Genomic DNA, 21,452 nt, shown 5'->3' with positions numbered 1-21,452 from the left:
GTCCCTAAATGATGGGAATGTCATGTGGCAGCCTTTTGTGACTGGCATGTAGAGGACCTATTTCGAAGAGACCTGTATCATCTCGTGTTTCAGATGCCTTAGTTTTACAAAACAAGGCTCTTTGCATTTGGCTTGACCTAAAAATTCAAATACAGGGTTGGGGCTAAGGATGGGAAGACAGTTACACCAGTCACAGAAATTCAGAATTGACCAGATTTTAGGGGCACTTAAATCCTTCTCCAACTACAGCAAGCTTAAGTTACATCACTGCTTACAATAAATTCTTTTTTCCTTACCATGGTGTTCTGCTATTTACTTCACTTTCAGGAAGTCTGAAAAAAATTTGCTTAGCCTTTCCTGTAACAATACATTGTATACAGGTAACTAGATGTCATGAGATTGAGCACATAAATCCTTATGTGGCCACTGGCCTGCAATTGCATTAGGACAAGCATCTATTAAATCAATGGACAAATATTTCCAAAAAAATATTTCCTTATGGCACCTACCTTCTGGGGGTGGCTGAATATACGGGCATTTCTGTGCTTCTAAGAGCTCATTATAACCATAGTCGGTGATCTTCAGCACAAACCGGCCATCCACAACACAGTTACGAGACTTGAGACGTCCATGGGCAAAATCTCGGTGATGCAAATACCTAATTCCCTATAAACCACAGAAAAGATTGAGGCTTTTCCTTAAGAATTATATCATCTGTCAGCATTCAGAGACACCAAGCCAAATTGTCACCTTGGATGGCATCAAATACAGCACTGACTATGTCAAATGCAGGGCTGACCAGCCCAAGAAACTGTGGGAAAAGTTCAGAAATGGATTGGGAACAAGAATTGGGCTATTTGCACCCTAAAGTAGTACTGGAAAGGAATGGCAGCTTTAGGAACAGTCAGATGCCTCCCTCTGTAGCCCTAGGACTCACTGCACTCGGGACTTGTACTTTTAGACAAGGTTAAGAAGGTGGACACAAGTGGTACCCAATGGTTAGGTCAAGGGAAGCCGTTAAGAGATGGATGCCCTTACCCACCTCCCTCAAGGAGGATCAGAAGGTGGATCATGGGCTGTAAGAATTGTTCTGGCAGTCTACCTTCTGTAGGTCACCTGTCCCAGATGGGTAGTTCACCATTAGGAAATGAAAACACATGGGATGTGATTGGAAGTGTGTGAACACTCATCTAAAGTGACCATTCATGTAGGCATCCTATGACAGAGGATGGCTACGGTTTGGTTCTATGCTGGATGCATTTTTGATTTATGACAAGAAAGGGCCTTTGGAAAGTACAAATTTGTCACCAAATTCATTGTTCTAGGTGATCAGTTCTAGCCTGATACGTAGTTTTAACCTCTCATCCTGCTCTGTGGATGTAAGTGCTTCTCTCAGATGGTAACAAAACAAGAATAAGAGATCTCTGTTAAAGACCCCATATATCCATATTATTACATTCACATTGGTTTTCCCTGCATTACTATAAAAATCCCAAAGTCCTGGATGAAATATCTATGTCAATATAAAAGTCACATGCAGGTCACGCCTCAGCAGGAGCAATGGATTTACTTTAATTAGATCCATCACGAGAGAGGACTTGAACATCCAATCCAGTTTCATATCTTCGTTTCTCAGCAAGTCCTCCAGGCTTCCTCGGGAGCAGTACTCCGTCACTATGGCAAAGATGCCACAGTCAGAGAAAAAGCCCAGGAACAGATTCACATTTTCATGACGCAGATCTTTCATCTGAAACAAGACAGTGAATCACAGCGAGACCAAGTCAGCCAGACATCTGCTCAGCAGCTTCTTTATATCATTAGATGTCCTTATTCTGTACTCCCAGTCTTTCACACAAGGATGGGGAAGTAAACAACCTCTTTGCTGCTTACTTTCAGCTATTCTACACTCTTTTTAAGCTTTGCTTTTCTTAGTATATCTGTTAAGGCAAAGAAAGCAAGATAGCAGAAGCAAACTGAACAGAAATTTGTTTTTCTTTAGACAAGCTGGATTGGATCTTTCACTAGGACAAAATGGCTTCAGTGGGGTAAATTGAGTTCAGCATGTGGAGTCTTGCTCCAGCTCTGGTCTGATCTGGAAAGCAATACCATGCCTGGAGGATCCAAAGTCATCTATCAATGATGCCTTTGGAGACATGCCCTGGTAAATTTGTTATATTTATATGCATAAAAATGCCACTCCTATGTTAGCAGTAGCTGCCAGCAACTAATGGCCTTGAATTTGGAAAATAAATGTGTTTACTTGTCATTTAGTAATAATAATAAAATTGAAGACTAAAAGTAAACTTCTAGCAGGCATCTTGGCTGGAGACACAAAGCAAATCCCATAGAAATGCACAACCACGTCTGTGCCATACTGTCAACAAATAACGCATGAAAATAGCCACCAGTGCACGATCCTGCCCTGACACAGGCTGGGATAATTTCCTCCAAACCACTCTGCCTTTGCAGACAAGGTCACTTAGAGGACTCATTGTACATTCAGCACTGCACCAGCTTTGAAGTGTCAGGTCCAGGGTGGGGTTTTGCAAGCTGCTGACTCTGACACAGAGGTCATTGGTAACTTTGTCAGATGCAATCACGCATGGTCCATTCTGCCAGATTTCACCGGGCAAGGCTCATTGACAGCCATGACGTGTGGTTCAATGGATAAACAGGAGACAAGGAGAATAAAAATACCCCGCAGCCACAAAAGTCCCCCGAACAACCTTCCCTCCACATGCCCCATCATCCCCTGTTCCTACCTTCCTCAAGATGCTGGTGGAGCTTTGCCGCAGATTGTGAACTGCTCCCGTCTCAATTTTTTTCAGCCACACCCAGTCTCCCTGTTCACAATACAGGCGGGTGAATGGTAGAGCAAGTCTCTGAGCAACAGCTAACACTGGGACCTAAGTCTGAATCCCAGATCCTTGACTTTGAAAGTGGTTGGGGATTTTCTATGTTTTTGGCAGTATATTCTTTCTATACTGCACCCGAATAAAAATACCCACAGCAAACGCTCAAAAAATGGGGCAAGGCAGGATCTTCACCTGGATCAGAACTTCATACCTGGGAGGTGTATTAGTGTCTGATAAACAATGATAAATTGATTAAAAAGGCAAGTAACTGTTCAGAGCTTTTCTCTGGCATTAACGATCCAGATTATTTTCCTTCTTTTCAGGAAAATCTGCTATGCCATTTTTTCAGAAAGCTGTGTTTTTTGGAAAAAAATGATAGATGGCGTGAGTTTTCTTGGCCATTGCCTCTGCTTAAACTCCATACAGTCCTATTGGCACAAAGGGAGATTTGATAACCTTTATTCTGTGTGTTTGGATCCCGTCTTGTAAGAAATAACCTTATTAGAGATGTCACCACCTAAAGGCTATCTTGTAAAAAAGGTTCTTCATGGTGCCTTTAGGTGGTGACATCTCTAACAGAGACCAGACCTGGCAATGCTACACATGACCATTGAATACCACCCTCCACATGACTCCCAAGTGTCAGGGTGAGGGTTGGGGTAAAGTCACCTTAAACACTGGTAAGTCCATGCTTGGGAGTAACTTATTTTCACCCTTAGGGTCCATCAGCACTATTCTCATCCTGGGACCTACAGTACTGCAGCCCAAGACTTTCAGCTCAGTGAACAGAAGTGGTGGGAGAAGGCTTCACGAGGTCCCTACCTACCTCATACAAAGCCACATTGGAGGTTTCATAGGTGGCAGCTGTGCTTTTCAAGGAAGAGGAGCGATTTGATTTCAGGCTTCTGCCATCGACTGCTACACTGTTTGCATCTGTCAGACTGTCCAAGGTCAGCCTCTGGAAGGCAAGGAAAGCAGGTGCAAGACGGTTACCACCTTTGGGTGTAAACCTCCACTCCAGCTCTGCCTCAGGCTATACATTTCACCCATGCTAGCAACCACCCAAACCTCTAAAAAGCTCTTAAAGGTTGACCTTGTTTAGCACCTTGAAACGCTACAGCAGCACTTTAGGTGATGGAAATGCCGTGGCTCAGGGAAGACACTGGAGGAGGCAGGTGTCCCTCTGGCAGGGCACAGGGAGGTGTCTCCTCTGGCATAGACAAGAAGCCTGTATCTGTGCCAGTGACCTAGGCAGAGGGATTGTTCCACAGCTGTCCATATCGTTGGCACGGTCCTGGGCATGGCTCTGGCCTGTGTCAAATAACACTCCCCGAGGAGGTCCCCAGCTCTGGGTAGGAGCCAGCACAGGCCAGGAATGTCTCCCAGTAGGTAGTTTGGATGCAGACACTTTATTTTAGAGGGTAAGATGGTTTAGCTATATGGACATGAACTATGCTGTGCTATCCATCCTCAAGAACAAAGAATAAGCCCTGGCTGTTAGAATAAACACAACCAAGGGTACTATTTTACATCAACATAACAGATCTGACACTGCATGTGCATCTAATCTGAGACTCAAAAACACTCCTCATATGGGAAATTTTCTGGTATGCAGGGGAGAATGAAGCAAATGGGCCTCCCAGACCTTCATGGATATGAAAATACCATACAGCTAACCTGTCTTTGAGTGTCCCACCAGATTACTTTCACAAGTGGAAGGACTTACCTTTTTATGTAGCTCTGGGTTGATGAAGACAAGGTCATCCAAGGTCAGTATTATCTTGTTAGGTCCCCTGAATAGCTGGCTGTTCAAGATATTATGCCTGGGAGATTTGGAGAGTCACAGTTATAATTTTTATGTAGGCAACCAGTTTATACCACCTCTGAGTCCCCCACATCTGGCTTCCCTGCAGTGTAAGGGAAGTGCAGCATGTGATGTGGCAGCAGGGGTGGACGTGGGTGAAAGCAGTAGATAAATATGATGTCCTGACTTGGACTGAAATCCCCTGAGCCAAACAGCAAGGGTTATCCAATTCACAGAAAACAAAAGCTATAATCTCAAAGGGTCTCATCACAAATAGACATTTTGAGTCAGTCTGGTTACAAATATGAATTGGATGTGTATGTAATGCATACTTTGTTTTGCTCGGTTTTATTTTTCATATCCCAAATCATTCTCCATTAGGAGAGAATAATGGGTTTTATTAGACCAGCCAATCTGGCTGATGAGCAAACAGCTTTCAGGCACACCAGCCTTTCTTAAGGCCTGAAACTGAGCCACGGGTAATTTATAAAAGCTGCCTGGACACAAGTTACCATCGTAATGTGCTGGCTGAATCTCTATATTGTAGCATGGTGCAGTATGAGGCACACAGCAAGATACCTCCTTGCAATGACTGCAAGCTCGTACAGAGGGAAAAGCTACAGGGGGTGAGTAGTTTGTCGTGCGTGGCATAGTGCAATGCAGCATGGAGGTCTTGGAAGCAGTATTGCTGAGCTAGTACTGTTCCTCTTGGTCAGGAGTAATTAGATCAAGAAGAAGACTGTGCTGATTCAGATCTACTTCTTCCAGGACCTGAGCCAGATGGGATGTCTACCACACACTGTGTAATAGAGGACAAATGTGCTTCTGGCATCTCCACAGGATGCTGCTGCCCCTTTTCCAAGGAATGATTCTTTGCACTACTTGATAGGCTACCAGATCTGCAAAGTTGCCACGGGTGAGAGAGAAAATTTAGTATAGTCATCAGACCAGCAAAGACACTATCTGTTGCTTGACTGCATCCTGCTATTTGCCCTGCTTCTCTTGAATTTACAAGACAGAAGAGACCACAACAAGAAATGGTGCACTGTCAAGGACTACGTGTTCATGGGATAGTTTAAACAAGCTCACATCTACTTCATGCAAATCAATATGAAACATTCCATAGTTTCATTGTTAGTTTTCAGCTGGGATACATTTGACACTAATACTCACCACATGGCCATTTTAGAGACTCAGGGAAGAGGCAAAAGTCACACCCCATCGTTTTGAACCCACTATTTCAACGGACGTCAAGGTCTAACACTGAGCACAAAGAACACTGTATCTACTAGACAGTCAAAAACTCACGAGGCAGGAACAGAGAAGGGAAAGGAAAGCTCCCCCATTGCCCTCAGTATCACTCGTTTTGTTTAAGGAACTTTGTTTACAGTACAGCAGATGTCTGATCTGCACACACTAAGACTTCTCCTGATGAGCTGGGCAATAGGATGCTTTTTGCTAGCTATGCTATAGAAGGAATCCACTTCACCAAACATCCATAGGTCACCACAATTTCCATTGCATGTGCTGCTCCAAGTATTTTAGAAGAGCATGGGCAGCGTTTTGGAGTTCAGAGGGAGCCTTGGCCATATGGCAACCTGGGCTGATTTTTTATAATCTTTCTCCAACTTCTTTGTCCCAGGCCACCCAACTCAGCTTCATGCTAAAAACTCATCACTTAAGTACTTTTCACCTTGCTCGGTCAATCATATCTTCTCACCCAACCATGGAGGAAAACACCCCTCTGCCGAAAGCAAAGCACAGAGAGTGGAGTGACTCATAATGAAGGTCATGCAGCAGATCCCTGGCAGAGCTAAGACCAGAGCTCCCACGTTTGAACTCAGACCATGCTGTGGTTTAAATTTAATTCCAGACATGCCCTTCCCTAACATAAATCATTGTCTGAGTCATGCTAGTCTTTTTTTTCCCTTGCAGATGGCCATACATCTTTACTCATGACTGAGCCTTCCCAAGCACAGTCTGGTACTTGTGGAACAGCTTACAAGTAGAGTAGGCAGAAAGATTGTCTTTTATTTACGTAATTGTAGAGGCTGGTGGCCAAGGAAGAGAACAGGGCTTTAAAGTGCGGGTGGATGGAGGCAACCTTCTCGGTGCCTCCAATTATAAGATATCAGAAGCAGCTGTGTGTTATAAGTAAGGGAACTGTTTGGGGTGTTTCTTGCTGGGTGGCCTTATGTCATCTGGGTTTGGAGGGATGATTCAGGAGTGGAGAGAAAACATGTTTGGGGAACATTTGAGAGGCAGAGCTGGATGGGACAATCCAGGAACCCTGCTCTGCTTAACTCACTGCTGTTGAGTAAATATGCCCTCTAATTTGACTCTAATTTCAGTCATGTACCACACCAACATCAGTAATGAGAGACAGATTACTCCAGGGGCCAGTTTGGAGCAGATTACCTTAGGTTATGGCCATAGTGTCCTTGCCAAAGAGCAACCCATAGCTCCTGGACCACCCAGTCAATGCTGCCTCATGTCCACCTTGGATATAAAGTTGGGATGCAAGTGTGACCTCTGCAATTGTTGGAAACTGTCGCTTCCCCAGCAGACTACTCCATTTGCTCTGAAGATCCCATGCCCGGACTAACATATTTGCAATGCGAATGGCCAGGGAGCTGGCCTCCAATTCAAAACAGGGAGTGAATCAGCTTGGTAATAAACAGGTACCCTAATTAATTGCTCCAAACCCTCTCCAGAGATATTCTCTCTCTTTCTCTTTAGTACATGGAGAAAATAAAGAGGGTCAGCCTAGGTGCTTCGTAGGAAACATAATTATATTAGGGACAGAAATCCAGGAAAGAATGATCTGGAATAAGGAAGAAGACATTTAACATGGCAGCCCACTCAGTCTCCACCATGATGTTCTTAAAGCAGACTTCTGTCATTGGTTTGTATGGCACACTTTGCACTTCCAAATGCTTCAGAGCCATCATCCAGCTAATCCTTCCAGTAACAGACTTCAGTGTTCTAAACCTGGACTGGATTAAGGGTAAAATGGCTCCTCCTGAGACTGCAGAACCAATGCCCACAGTGCTGAAGCCACTATCACTTAATAAAGTGAAGAGATATGTAGCTGGAGAGCAAAGATCACAGTCAAACCTGGTATGGTTCACATGGTCCAAACTGCTGGTTAAAGTGCAAGTCTCCCACAGAAGCTCAAAGTGGCACCAAATCAAACACGTACTGCAATTCTCACCTGATGAGAGAAGCCAGGCCCGCAGCACAAAGCACCAGGGCAAATACCAGCATTGCTCCCAAAAACATGACTCTAGGCTCAATCCCTGTGCAAAGAGGGGAAAAGAATAAGTGAATTAGAAAATCCCTTTGATTTAGGCAATAAAATTAAAAATATCAACATCAAACCATTAGACTACGAGGTCAAATATTCAGCCACGAGAATGCTAGAGGACAGTTTTTATGCAATGTTAATTTGTGAATACACAAATACTTGCTGACTTTATTTACATGAAACTTCAGCTACTTTAACTATTTATTTCCATGCACATATTTCCTATACCAAACCTAGACCCCTGGATCAGTGGAAAAAGAGATTTTCTTCAAGTAAATAAAGACTGGACTCACAGCGAAGTATTAAGTTTTCGAGTCAGCTTCTGCAAAGTTCATAACTTTTGAACATTTGACCCTCTTCTCTCCAGGAACTGAAACGCTGAAACAGTTTTATATGTGGTACCAAACTGGTGGACAGTGTGAGTCACCAGCCCATCTGGGATTTTTTGTTCCCTGCTACAGTTTTCTAATGCTGAGAAGAACAGAAGAGAAGGAGAAGGTTGAGGTTTTCTTCAACAGGCCCATCAACAGAAAGTCCTGGAGACAGATACTTTGCTCATGAGTGTCTTTACCAGACACTAAGGAAAGCCAACATGAAAGGATGAGCTAAATTCCAGTGAGAACTGTTTGCTGTCTCTGTCTCTTCTGTCTTCTGGGTTTTTTTTCTATTTTATTCTGTCTGTATTCAGAGATCCTTAAATACAAACAATCATGGAGAAATCTCGGTTGATAAAAGGTTCATAACTCTATGTCACGCTTGTACCTAAATCACAGGCCTGTTTGCAAGCACTGAAACCTAGAGCTTCCCAGTGAAAGCTGCAGGCATTTTTGAAAATTGGTGTCCTTTTCAGGAAAAGACAGAGCATTTTAGCTGAAATTTTCCTGCTGTGTTTGGATTTACTTTTTGTTTCAGCCCAGGGCCCCAGTCCCTTATTGTCCTCACACATACACTGGAACAGGTTGCCCAGAGAAGTTGTAAATTCTTGGAAGTGTTCAAGGTGTAGATGCCCCATTCCTGGAAGTGTTCAAGGTCATGTTCGACGGGGCTTTGAGCAACCTGATCTAGTGGGGGGTTCGACTAGATGGGGGGGTTTGGACTAGGTGACCTTGAAAGGTCCCTTCCAACACAAAATATTCTATCATTCTAGTGAAAGTTGTCCCTGCCCATGGCAGCGGTGTTGGACTTGATGATCGTTGAAGATCCCTTCCAACCCAAACCATTCTGATTCTATGATACTATGAATCTATATAAGAAGTCACTCTGCTTTCATGCTCCAGCCTGGAACTAGCCCTGTACACCTCCATCTGAGAAGAAATCTGGGCACAGTAGAGTGGATACTTCACACCCATTTCTCCACCTTGCAGACAGTGTAGATGCAGACCAAGGTTTCACTTCACCAAAGTGCAATGGAGACAGCCAGCTTTCTCCAGGAGGTTCTCACCTTGAGTACAGGAACGAACAAGACCACACCAAGCTGGCCTAGGGGACATGGTTTGTTCTTCATGCATGGACAAAGTCAGTCCCCATAAGATCAGGTGACAGCAACCCAATGTTTATCCCTAGAAGGCAAGGAAGCTGCCAAAGGTGTGCCCTTCTCCAGAAGGACTGGTGTGAGTGTGAAGCCAGAACACATCCCATAAAGGCCTTGCACAATGCTAAATACATGGAAAGGGTAGGACTGGACCGGTTTAGAGGCAGACTTGCAGGAGACCTAGTGCTCTGGGGCTGTGATCGCTTGCTAGGAAATGCATTGGTTTTATTGCTGGGCAAAGGAGCAAATGCCTCCTGAACAAACCAGTGATGAAATGTAGGGGTGTGAAAGTCCCATCTCACATCTCTGCATTGCCTTCTAGCATTTTCAGGGAGAATCTGTAACCCAGACCACAGTGTGGTAGGAATCATGTGGAGTTTGTTAATGCTCTCTTCTGTATTCAGTCAGGGTTTTTTTACTGGTGCTGTCTTCAGGATTCCTCAGGTAGCCCCCAGAGACTCTACTGTCTGAACAAATCTGCTTTGAGAAAGATCCTGAGAGATATTCTCTTGCTTATTGCCATTGCATACTATAACCCCCAAGTGCCTGGCCATACTTTAGAGGACTCTAAGGCAATGTGGTACTTGAAAGGCAGTGCATAAAACCAAAGAATAGCAAAGGGTCTCTCCCTGATCATGTCCGTTGCTGAAGTAGGGGGCACAGTTACACATCGTGACATGAGGACCCTTCCACAGCTGGAAAATATCCAAAGTCCATCTAATTTCATTCACTGAAGCAGTATCTGGTAAGCTGAGAGTGAGAGCTGGTTGGAGCGCAATATTCCACTGGGATGAACGAGACACAGTAAAAGTACAAGAGAAGTAAAAAATAAACACCCAGATAAACAAACCCAAAGGAATAGGAGATAGTGAAGGCAACACCAAGACCAGAGAGCTCATGTCAGTGATGGATGGACCATTGCAGGGACCATGATAATCCTTGAGGAAGCTCAACCAGAACTTTATAACTGAAGCAAAAGCAAGGTTATCGTGGGCTTATGGGAAAGAGCAAACTTACAGCATACTTGAGGGGACTTGTGAGATTGAGTTAAACTCATTAGGGGATGCTTTAAGGGGACTGTGGGAGCATGTGAAACTTCTTATGGGATGCTTAGAGGAAGGGACAAAACTGGTGAAAGGAAGGGATGGAGGTGGATTGGGCATGATCAAATATGGGATACTGGAGAGGATGGGGATGCTGGTCACACATAAGCATGTTGTGCATTTTTCCAGCCAAACCTTGCACCTGATCATCACAATCTGTCCTACTCTCTTCTTAAGCCCTATTCCTATTTTTTTTTCCTGGGTGCATGTGTTCTCTGCCTGTTTGTGACATTGGTAGACTTCACGTCAACCTAATCGACAGGTAAGATGAGAAGTCCTAAAGCCTGCAACCCATGAGAGACCACAAGTCTGGAAACCAGTTCCTGCAGACACCAAAGGGTTTGAGAGCTGGCTATGGGGGGATTACAGGGTTGGACCACCTACCAGAGGATGCATTTGTATGTGTGCAGCAGCTGGCGTTGGGAGATCTGGTAGCAAGCTTGCAGCCTGATTAGGTGGTGCATAAGAACAGGATCAGGCCATTTGTGTTGTCCATATCTCAGCAATGCTGGCTGTGGGCTGTGGTGCCTGTCAACACATTGCTTTCCTGTATGTGCTACTCTGTCGGTGACTGGCTGCATCTGCAGTGTATGTGTGTGACTACATGTACTGGGAGCACCTTGCTCAGCCCCACTTCTGGTGGGTTTGAGGTCAGGAACCACAGCAGCCTGGCAGCTTCACACCAACACCCCCTCCAACCCTAACTCCATACAAAAGCCAGACTGAGGCCTGGATTTAATTCTAGTCATAAAATTCAGTCTCTGAAATATTAGTAATAATAATAAATTACCACTTCACTGACAAATGCCTAGAGCTTTATGCTTTTGTAAAGGTGCGAACATAAAATCTGATCTCTCTAAAAATCAGTGGGATTTTTCCATAGACTGCAATGGGATGCTAAATTGCTACGCTGTTCCTAGCAGCAGTGCAAAATTAGATATATGATAGCATTATATTTGTTTCTTCTATAGCTTGCAAGCTGCTGTAAGATCAGTATATCTCCACTGATTTAAAACAGTTATGGCTGAGCCAAGGGGAATGTTTTTCTCAGCTGCTGAATGAAATATTCTGTAGATGTGGTTAATTTTGTCTGTTTAAGTCATATCCTGGAGCAGTAGGAGTAACTGCTTAGTATTATAAGTAAATATGTCAAGTGGAGGCTAAATATCCTACCCTGAGATTTTGGCTTCCCTGTGGACTTTAAAACTGCACCACAGTTGCCTCAAATTAAAAACAATAAGTAAAATCAGTGCCCAGACTTGCAAACCCAGGAAGCAGCACAGATATCTCTGCTCCTAAGTCTTCAATTACCACCTCTGTTGTCTTCTGTAACTGAAATTATTTTGAGTAATGATTATCATCTTTTCTTGATGAGGTGAGCTCTGATGATCCTTAAAGCCGCATAGCTAACTGGGTAAAGAAGGTGGGGTTAACCAGGAGAGATGGTGAGGACATCTGCTGTTGTGCAGCTCTCTTAGGCTCTCTTCAACACAAATCCTCTTAGTGCCCTGTCCCTCAGAAGGACAGGGACACAGTGCTGGGTAGAGCCTCTGGCATATAGTGATTGCTATCAAAACAGGCAGATGTTGACTGTTAGACCTGGAAAACCCTTTCCAGCACACAACAGTGGCAACAGCCTTATTGAACTAATAAGCAATAAGAGAGTCTTGTGGATCAATAGTGGGATCTCTGCAGAGGACTCCCATTACCAACAGGATGATGACTGTTTATATTAATTTCTTGAGTTTAGACTTTTCTCTTTGGGGAGCTGTAATTTAAAGGGGCAGTCACGCAGAGTAAGATAAAAAATGAAAGAAATAAGAAACATGGACCCAATGCATTTGACCCTGTTTTTTTTGTCTTTCTTACCTCCAGTGCAGAGAACATCTGGATCAAACCAACAGCTACAGTCAGGCTTGGGTGGAGCTCCACCAGGAAAGTGGATGTCCCGGCCTAGGGACTTCACAGAGTCTGAAGACATGTCCAACAAGTGTGTTGGGAGGAGCTGGTTTCCAAAACCATCTGTGTCCAGTATCACGTAGTTGCTCAGCCCCCTCCCACAGTTGTCTGTTGCTACCCAGTGACTAAATCCAGGGAAACTCAAGTTTTTTGTGTGCTCAGCTATGTTAGCTCCTGAGACTCTGGCTCCTTTCCTCCGAGCATTGTCTATAGCCATTGCCATGAAGTAAACGGCATCATAGATTGTTCCAAAGAGTGGAGAAACCTAAAAAAACAGGAGAAATTTAGGTCAGGATATACTGCTGCCAAACTCTATTTTGAGATTTGTTGCAAAAAAATGTCCCACCAGCTAAGTTGTAAACTCAAGGACTGAGACTCTTGAGTATTAAGGCTCACAGAGTAATGGGTTTGAAGAATCTTAGGTTGAAGGTAGCTCTGAATTGACCCAATACATGTGTGACTTTAAATATCTGTCTTTTCTTATGGTTGCTTCCAAAAATACAATTTCAAAATATTTTTAAAACTGTGTAACATTGTTTTATCATGGGAAAAGCCAAGACTCTGAGCCTGATGTTCAGCTGGCATTTTATCACAACTTGCCTCAAAGCACTGCGCTAAAGCATCTTCCACAAATAGAAGATTGAAGTCAGAGGCTTGCATCCCTGCCCAAGTAGGAAAAGTTTCATGCCCAAAGGATTGATCCTTTCTGTCACAACATTGTTTATTCCTAAAGTATAAAAATTATGAAGCAGAGCCACAGCAAACTTGTTCTCTGCGATACCATAGCCTTTTCTCCTTGCATTTCTCCCTGCCGTGCCAGACTTGATTTAGGAACCTGTAACTTTCCCCTCCCCTAAAAACACACGTGGTGGCTTTTGAAATCACATGGTCCTTCATAGTTAATAACTGAAGAGAGATTATAGCCACACACTTGTGATAAAATGAGGAGTGCTGTTGGGAGTCATAGAATTTGACATCTGTGGTGGGATCCATTGATCAGATGTAGACACCTACAGTGAAGAACCCTACACTCAATATAGTTAACCTGGGCTCTCATTATAATGAAGGGAAAGAAAGGAATGCTTTCAAGGCATGATTCATCTCCTCCTGAAGTAGACATCCCTGCAGATCTAATAAATCATGCCTTAAAAGTACTTGCAATTTTTCTGAAAGATCATAGTGAGATTTGAAGATTAGCTCAGCTGAATCCTGCAGCTCTTCACCAGTATGACAGATTCCCCAATTCTTCTTTTAATGTCTACAAGGTAGCAACTGACTTGTTTTTTTATAGGCTACTGGTGATATTTAGATAATTGTGCTGGCAAAGAATAACTTTGACTATAGTGCTAAGAAGAATGAGGCAGCAATGATCCTAAGCATTTCCCTCTAGAAGCATCCAGTATTTTGCTTTTCTGTCACATGCCCCCAAATTGTCAGGCATGTGGACATCTTATTTTGGTGCCTTACAAACTCCATGGACTTTATCCACCTTAGGAGACACCTCTTCAGCTTGGGCCTACTGCAATTAGCATGTAGCAAACAAATCTGAGAGCCTCAGAGACAACCCCTGTGTCTTGAATTCCCAGCATGGTCCTGCAGTTGAACCAGCTGAGATAGATTGCCAGACATCCAGGAGAAATGTTCTTTACAAATGAATGCAGACCACATCCGACTTTCACCATATTTTTCTCAAAATAAAAGCATGCAGTCTGAGTTGTCTCTCCCCTGTACTTTCTCTATAACTATTGTTTGTCCCATGTCTCCTGTTGCCAGGTCCCAGAAAAGACAGAGAAAGAATATTTACCTCGGTGACTTCCAAATCCCTGGTTATTTCACCATTTTCTTTAGCTTCCCTGAATGCATCATAGAAAGTCCTTTCTCCAGACTCCAGTGTGATAGTCAGTACAGCGTCATATGCTTTCTGGAGCTTGCTGTCCTTATCAAAGATGTCAAATGTGTTGGTTTCGTAAGGAAGGCTGTACAGTAAAGTGTCGTATGGAACAAAGACATATCTTCCATCTGCTAGTCCCATTTCCAGAGCTTTTGTGAGTAAGGTGGCCTGTTCCTTCCCTCCAATGAGCACAGAATGCATGCACAGGAGTATAACTGAAACGCAAGGATTGCAGACAGTGTTGTTAATCCATTTGGGTTTTTCAACACAAAATAGCTCCCTCTGCCCTAATAAAAGAGCTGTCTGAATGGCTGTATCAGGTCAGACTCTAATGGTCCCCCACCAATGTTATGTGCTGAGGAAGTTGGGAGCTACACCAATTTTGTTCAACTTCTGGAGGTCTGCAACATCTAGCAAAGGAGGCTGTGAGCATTACCCATTCCTGGAGGCACACAGAAGGAAGAGTGGAGAGAAATTTTGACAGAAGTGAGGCACAGGCTCACATGATGGGTAGTCATGGCCATTGTTGTCATTGACTGAGAGACATGAGATTTCCCTTTTTGTGCCCTGAACACCACCATTGACAGTGCTCCAGCTCCACCCACTCACCCTGTCACCCTATATACAGGTTTTAGGTTGGGCACTGTGTTGTGTTTCAACATCTGGCCCATGCTGGACTGCCCCAGAGTCTGCATCTTTGCCTGCAAAATGCCAGGGGCCAATGTCCCCATGTCTGCTGGGGAGATCTGAAATACAAGTGTATCTGTTTAACAGTCTTTCCACGGTGCTCACTAGCCCTTCATGAAAGGAAACACTCTTGATCTTTCATTCAAGACAACATTTCAAAACTCAGTCAGTGAGAGGAGCAAAGTAGGGCAATGATGGGAAGGAAAGTTGCAAAGGAGACCTGCCTGTTACTGAACCAGGAGGGAACAGGATCTCTAGAGTTGCTGTGGTCTCTCCTTAGGAGAAAAAGCATCCACTGGCAAAGTAGAAGCTGAAGTGAGCAAGAGCTTTTTCAGGTTGCTTAATTACAGAAAAGAAACGGGTACTTCTAGGCAGTGATTCATCCCATATCATAGCAGGGAGCTTAAGCTGGTCAGATGAATCATGTTTGAAGAGGGACTGGTTCTCTCCACTGATTATGAAAGAACCCCATCATCTCTAACTCACATGGAGAGCTGCAATGGTGATGAGATGAAACCACCCAAGGTGGATTTGGTCTCAAGCATATATTTGAGCACTGATAAAACTCCAAGTTAGACAGCACCTTGCTACCCTTGTTAGTTTTGGCATAAAAGTCAAAGTCTTAGCTAGAATGCATCCTCATCTGGATTCACAGTGTTGACTGCAGAGGTGTACGTCCAGGATCAGAGTTCCATCACAGACTTCCTAACAAGGCTCTGAACCAGAAGAACATGACTTTTTTCACACATTTTCTCAAGAGAAAAAAGGTCATTCTTTACTACATGCTGTACATCAACAAGGGCCCTTCCGCTGCTTTGGTATGTGATGTGTAACACTGGATTTCACTTCTGATACCTTCACTGAACACAGATAGCAAGGACACATCATCAAGACATGAGATTTTTGATAATCCAAAACACCATAAATGTAAAAAATTCCTATACACCTCTCATTACACTTGACAGAGTCAAACACAGACACTCGTCTATTAAATATTATTTTTTCAGACAAGCTGGATCCAATCTTTCATGTTTTAGAAGACTATTTTGCCCTATCTCCATCACATACAAAATGCCCAGCATTCTTTTACACGAAGCCCTGGATCCATTAGGGTCAGAGATAAAATTCTGCTTGACTTCAAAATTTCATTCGTTAAGCTATGCCTTTTGGATAACAATGCAGTCCTACCTTGGAGGAAATAAAAAGGAATGAGACTCAAAGCACTTACTTTTAATGCTGTCAACTTTTTTAATCTCATTCCAGGTGTCTTCAATGCCTTTTTCTCCTTTGTGTATGGATGTAACAATGCCTACAGGAAGCCCCTCATTCCTGAGTGCACTTGCTAACTTGTTGGCTGTGTCCATCCAAATATCCTCATCGGAAGCAATGATGCCAACATGAGCCCAGTTAAAGTAATTCATTATTGTAAACAAAACTCGGGTTGGAGAGGGTAGGGTCCTTGCAAATGTACGGTGGTGGATGGTGGAATCCAGATTATAATTGATGCACATCCATGAAAAGATGGCTTTATTCCAGTTTTCCCCTAAAAGTGTAGCTACCTCACAGAAGCCAGGGTTCAGAGGGCCTATGAAAGCTGAGGGATGCTTTCCAATGTCAATGAATCTAACCAGAGCTCTTGATGTCTCACATTCTTCTTGCAGGACCACATAATCCAGCCTGTGGCCAAGATCTAGTGAAGGATCTTTGTTTATTCGTCCCACTGCTAACCTGGCAGCCAGGTGGGGAAAGGCTTTGGAAAAGAAAGGGTCACAGTTCCAGGGTCCAAGCAGTCCAATTTTAAAACCAGAACAATATGCTGGTGAACAAAGTAGGATTATTCCCAACAGTAGCCACCAGAGAGCCTGGAAAAATGTCTTGAATGAATTCCCAGTGTTGAACTGATGCAATCTAACGTGCCTTGACAGCACCCAGAACAAGCTGTTAGGACACAGTAGGAGAAATGACATTGTTTTACAGGTGGGTAGATCTGTGCTGAGCTCTTCAGGAAGCCAGGCAGTGCATTACCAGCGGCTGAAAGAAAAGTAGATTACATTTGCCTTCCTGTATACGTATTTGTTCAATGCATGTAGATACAGCTGAGTCAGCCCAAATTACACAACGGTTCTCAAGGTGCGTGTCTATGAGGTGCCAAAGCCCTGCACAGACACGTGGACCTGCACCACACAAGCCACTGCACTGCACAGACAGGCGTCCAACCAGTGTCAGTTAGACATACCATAGGCCTTAAAGGCACACTTATAAAAACATTTTAAAATGCTTTGCAGTGTATTCTGAAACCAGGCAGTGAAGAGTGAGTCTGCTTTGTCTGCAGCCGTAAACGCAGACTATGGATACACTATGTTTTTGGTTCTTCAGAAGGATAATTCCCAAACTACACAAGCACACATATAAGAAAATAAAAAGGTGAAACACACTGAGCCAGCAACTTGTGCCAATCGAAAATCCTCAGTGAGTTCTGAATATGAATCAGAGCCCATACAAACATAAATATATTCACACATGCACACACATATACAGACGCATATATACATATACTTAGAGATACATATGTATGCGCATATGATTTTAAAACTTTCTGAAAAGGTTTTTCAAGGACAACTCATGGCAGAGTCTCTTAAACCTGGCAAAGTGAAAGGTGGATAAACAGGTAATCACAAAATGAGGGAAAAGAAGGATTATGATTTGATTTTAGATAAAGAACTGTTAAATAACTGTCATGGCAAAAGCTTTGTGTTCACTCTTGGCTTAAAATATTCTTGGCTGAAGACTAGGAGCCATAGTTTTTTTGGGAATAACAACCTCACCTCAGCCAGGCTCAGAAATTGCAAACCCACAACAGTCTCCCTGCCATCCACAGTGTCACCCTGTGGCTTAGAAAATTTGCCAATCCAAGCAGGTTTGTAATCTAAAAATAGCAGGCCCCTTACACCAGCTTACCTGTTCATTACTGGAGAAGTATTTTTATCCTGGATCCTCAGCCACCGAGACATGTAACGCAGAGCACCGCAATGCAGCGTGTGCTGTAAATGCCCCTGCAGGTCCTCTACCCTGATGGAGAGGGACCTCCAGAAGGAGCCACCCACCAGCGAAGCAACTTCTCACCGGTGGCAGTGGCTATCCTTGGACATGGGTCCCGCCTCAAGGATAGGCGATGCATGGTCAGCCTCCCATGCAAGTGCGCTTGGGTGCCCACCTCCTTCAACTTCTTGCTTGCATGGGCCACTCCAATTGGGTGGGTGCTCTGGGACCCTCCACACCGTGTCAAAAGCTTCCTATGTCCCTTTCGGTGAGGGCCATGCTCCTCCTCCAGGGTTTCATGACTTGACGTACATCTTCCCAAGTCCTTTGTTTCTCAATGAAGGTTTTGCAGAGTTCCAAGGCTGCTTCACTCTGAAGTGCCTCCGTGCAGAGACATACTCATATCTAACTTAGTAATTGTAGGGATGGCATGTTAAAGCTCTGCCCTTGGATTAGTGGGATTTAGCTCCTGGGATCTGCCCTGTAGAACAGCTCCTTAAGTCTCTCTGTACCACAGCAGGGATAGCTCCTCTTCTGCCCTGTAAGCAGCAGAGACAAGAGCTATTTTTGCTTTGGGGTAAGCAGAATATTTGATTTCAGGCTTTACCATCCTGCTGATGTGTTACATTCCCCTTTTCCCCATTTCTTTCTTGCACCCATCATGACACACACAGATTTTTACACCTGCATCAAAGTCTTCTTGGTTATTTCCCTGGGTTCTCCAGATATTGCCCTACAGCTGAGCCCTTCAATAACCCTCTCTACACTTCCACCTTCCTTCCGCAGTGGACCTGGCAATAAAACTGTCATCCTGGAAAGACCTCGAATGTCTCCACACCTACCCTAGCTAGGAAGCCCCTTGCAATAATTGAGCGGAGGTCAGAAGACCAGTTCTTGTGGTTTAGAGGGAATCATTTGTAATTCAACCTTTTAGCAGTATTAACTTCAAAGACATCATATAAATTATACACATCTCATTGGTGTGTGTTCAGGAGCATTTCTTCATGACTAATGATTGAGGGAAGCCACAAAGTCTTTGAGATGCAGTGGGGAGAGCAGCTTTCTCTGTTCATTTAATTCATTTCCTCCCATTCATTCATTCCCTTGCACGGCCCAGATCTGGGAAGGTTCCTGGACACGTGCTTCATTGAAGACTGGTACAGCTCAAGATAGTTATCAGGAATTACCAAATAGTTTCACATTTGGAAAGTGTCTAAAAGACACGCTAACATCAAGCCTAAACTCAGAAAACTGCTTTGTATGCTGCTAGTGCCTTAGGTTTTGACACTAGGTTTTAATCAGAGCATGAAATTAAATAAAGCTTTTGCAGCTAGGAGTCTGACTTTTTTGAACTGAACTTAAAAGTTTGATTTATCCATATGCAAATATACCTATATCTTTATCCATATGTCATATGCTCACTGCTATCTCATTTCTTTCAGTATCGACAACTGTGCTGCAGTTTAATTCCACTCAGTGTCAGCACTCTCAAAGTCTCCTGGAGTAGTTGCAAAACTACAGTGACTCACTTCTAGGGGATGTTTGTAGCATTAAAATCTCCCGTGTTGAAAAAAATGTGTCAGGCACCAAACAATGAAAGATTAAAAAATAATCAACTTGGACGTCTATTTATTAGTGCAATTACTTTGACCAATTCATATTTATCCATAACCAAGTGGGTTGAAACATTTATTGTTTTCTCTGTTTTATTCTGCTTCTTGCTTGCCAGTGAAAGAAAAGACCCTCCTGCAATCAAGTAAGAACAGTGGCAGGAATCCATCCTCCATAGGAAAAGCTGTTTATCTCAAATAGCTCCGCCACGTCTGTCCCATGCTTAGAGTATCAAGGACTGGAGATAAAATGCTACTTTGGCAAAACAAGCTCAGGTCCTGGCACTGCCTGATTTGCCCCACTAATAAGGTAAATCAAGCAGCTGAGACCAAAAAAAAAGGTGTTAAGTTAATTCATCTGGCTGGAACTAGCATTAAAGTTTAAAACCTTGCGTATGCCTCCAAACCTTGCTTTTTCCTCACATCTTAAGCTCATCGTTACTGCAACCACCACATCACAGAGCAAGGATTTCTTTGTAAAGCTGTGTTATTCGCGCACCATCAGATCAATTCCCAACACTCTTCTGTACTCACTGGAGTGAGTGAGTGATGCACGCTTTCGTACGGACATACCATTTCCCATGGGAAGGTTAAGCCTCAGCTGTATCGGTTTGCTTTAAATTTTTAGAGCAGAAGAGGGTGCTCTAATCTCTCGGTCTGACCTCCCACATCAGCCTGGCCAAACAGCCTCCCAGAAGCTGCTGCTGCTCTGAGCTCTTCAAGCATCCTGGAAATAAAATGCGTTTTATAATGAGTTATACCAGAGGGTACCGCTGAATAAAGCTGATTTCTCTGGAAACCCTCTGCAGCCAGCAGAGAGAGACAGGGAAAAGACTTCGTTCCTGTTCTGACTGTCCCTGCAGAAAAGTCTCTTATCTTCACTGATTATAGAGAAAATCGAGGGAGAGCAGTATGGCAACGCTCACATTAGCCTTTCTTCACGTCCTCTGAGCCTTAATTAAAAGCTCCAGCCTTGGAGGATCTACCAGGTTCCCACGTCTATTATTCCAACTGTTAATTACCCTCAACATTAAAAATACCCACTTAATGTCTAGTGTGTCTGGCTTCAGCTTCCTCCAACTGGCTCTCACTCCGCCTTTGCCTGAGAAACAAAAAACCAGGAAGCACAATAAATATCACCTCCCCGTAGACATTTACACACCATAATTAGCTCACATCCTAGTCATCCTCTGAGTAAAATAAATAAACAGCTGCTTAAGGCTTTTGCCATAGAGCATGCTTTCAGGATGTCATCCTTGCAATGCTCTTTTGAGATTCATTTATAATTTTCCTTCTCTTTGTTAAATTAAAACCAGTATCCATTAGTGAGCCTCATTCCTTAGTGTTGAATAGAGAGATGATGGCATCTTTTATCACCTATTTGGTTTTTATCCACTTTAATTCTATAGCTTAGATAAAGACAGTTGCAGCATCACTGCTTTCAAGACCACCTCTGCTTTCTTTAATGCAAACCTCCGTCTTGGAAGTGTGGTATGAATTCTTTGCTCCCAGCTGTATACAAACCTGTCTGGTTTTAGTTTAGTGGATACTTTTCAAATATGTACATTTAATGAGAGGTCCAGACTAATCTGCAAGTTTTATGAATAATGATTTTTCTGTTTCCTCCAGATAATGTGATACAGTTATTGAACATCACTGGAAAAAA

At 43.5% G+C, this 21,452-nt stretch overlaps 1 protein-coding gene across 2 annotated transcripts in view; it reads right to left on the bottom strand.

Moving 5' to 3' along the window:
* GUCY2F (guanylate cyclase 2F, retinal) overlaps nt 1-18,565 on the bottom strand; it is a 50,964-nt gene extending 32,399 nt beyond the window's left edge. For both annotated transcript variants that reach the window (XM_074816452.1, XM_074816451.1), the window contains exons 1-10: nt 18,096-18,565; nt 16,366-17,168; nt 14,364-14,665; nt 12,470-12,824; nt 7,874-7,958; nt 4,582-4,678; nt 3,682-3,813; nt 2,763-2,843; nt 1,571-1,747; nt 510-666 (exon numbers count right to left, since the gene is read on the bottom strand). In XM_074816452.1, coding sequence (XP_074672553.1) covers nt 510-666; nt 1,571-1,747; nt 2,763-2,843; nt 3,682-3,813; nt 4,582-4,678; nt 7,874-7,958; nt 12,470-12,824; nt 14,364-14,665; nt 16,366-17,104 — 2,125 coding nt within the window. In that variant the 5' untranslated portion in view covers nt 17,105-17,168; nt 18,096-18,565. The remainder of the gene's footprint in view (nt 1-509; nt 667-1,570; nt 1,748-2,762; nt 2,844-3,681; nt 3,814-4,581; nt 4,679-7,873; nt 7,959-12,469; nt 12,825-14,363; nt 14,666-16,365; nt 17,169-18,095) is intronic.
* Nucleotides 18,566-21,452: the final 2,887 nt, after the last annotated feature.

The sequence above is a fragment of the Strix aluco genome, chromosome 2 (genome assembly GCF_031877795.1).
Source record: "Strix aluco isolate bStrAlu1 chromosome 2, bStrAlu1.hap1, whole genome shotgun sequence".
Classification (NCBI taxonomy): Eukaryota; Metazoa; Chordata; class Aves; order Strigiformes; family Strigidae; genus Strix; species Strix aluco.
Note: the sequence above shows the minus strand (reverse complement) of the source record. Positions and strands in the feature narration are given on the sequence as shown.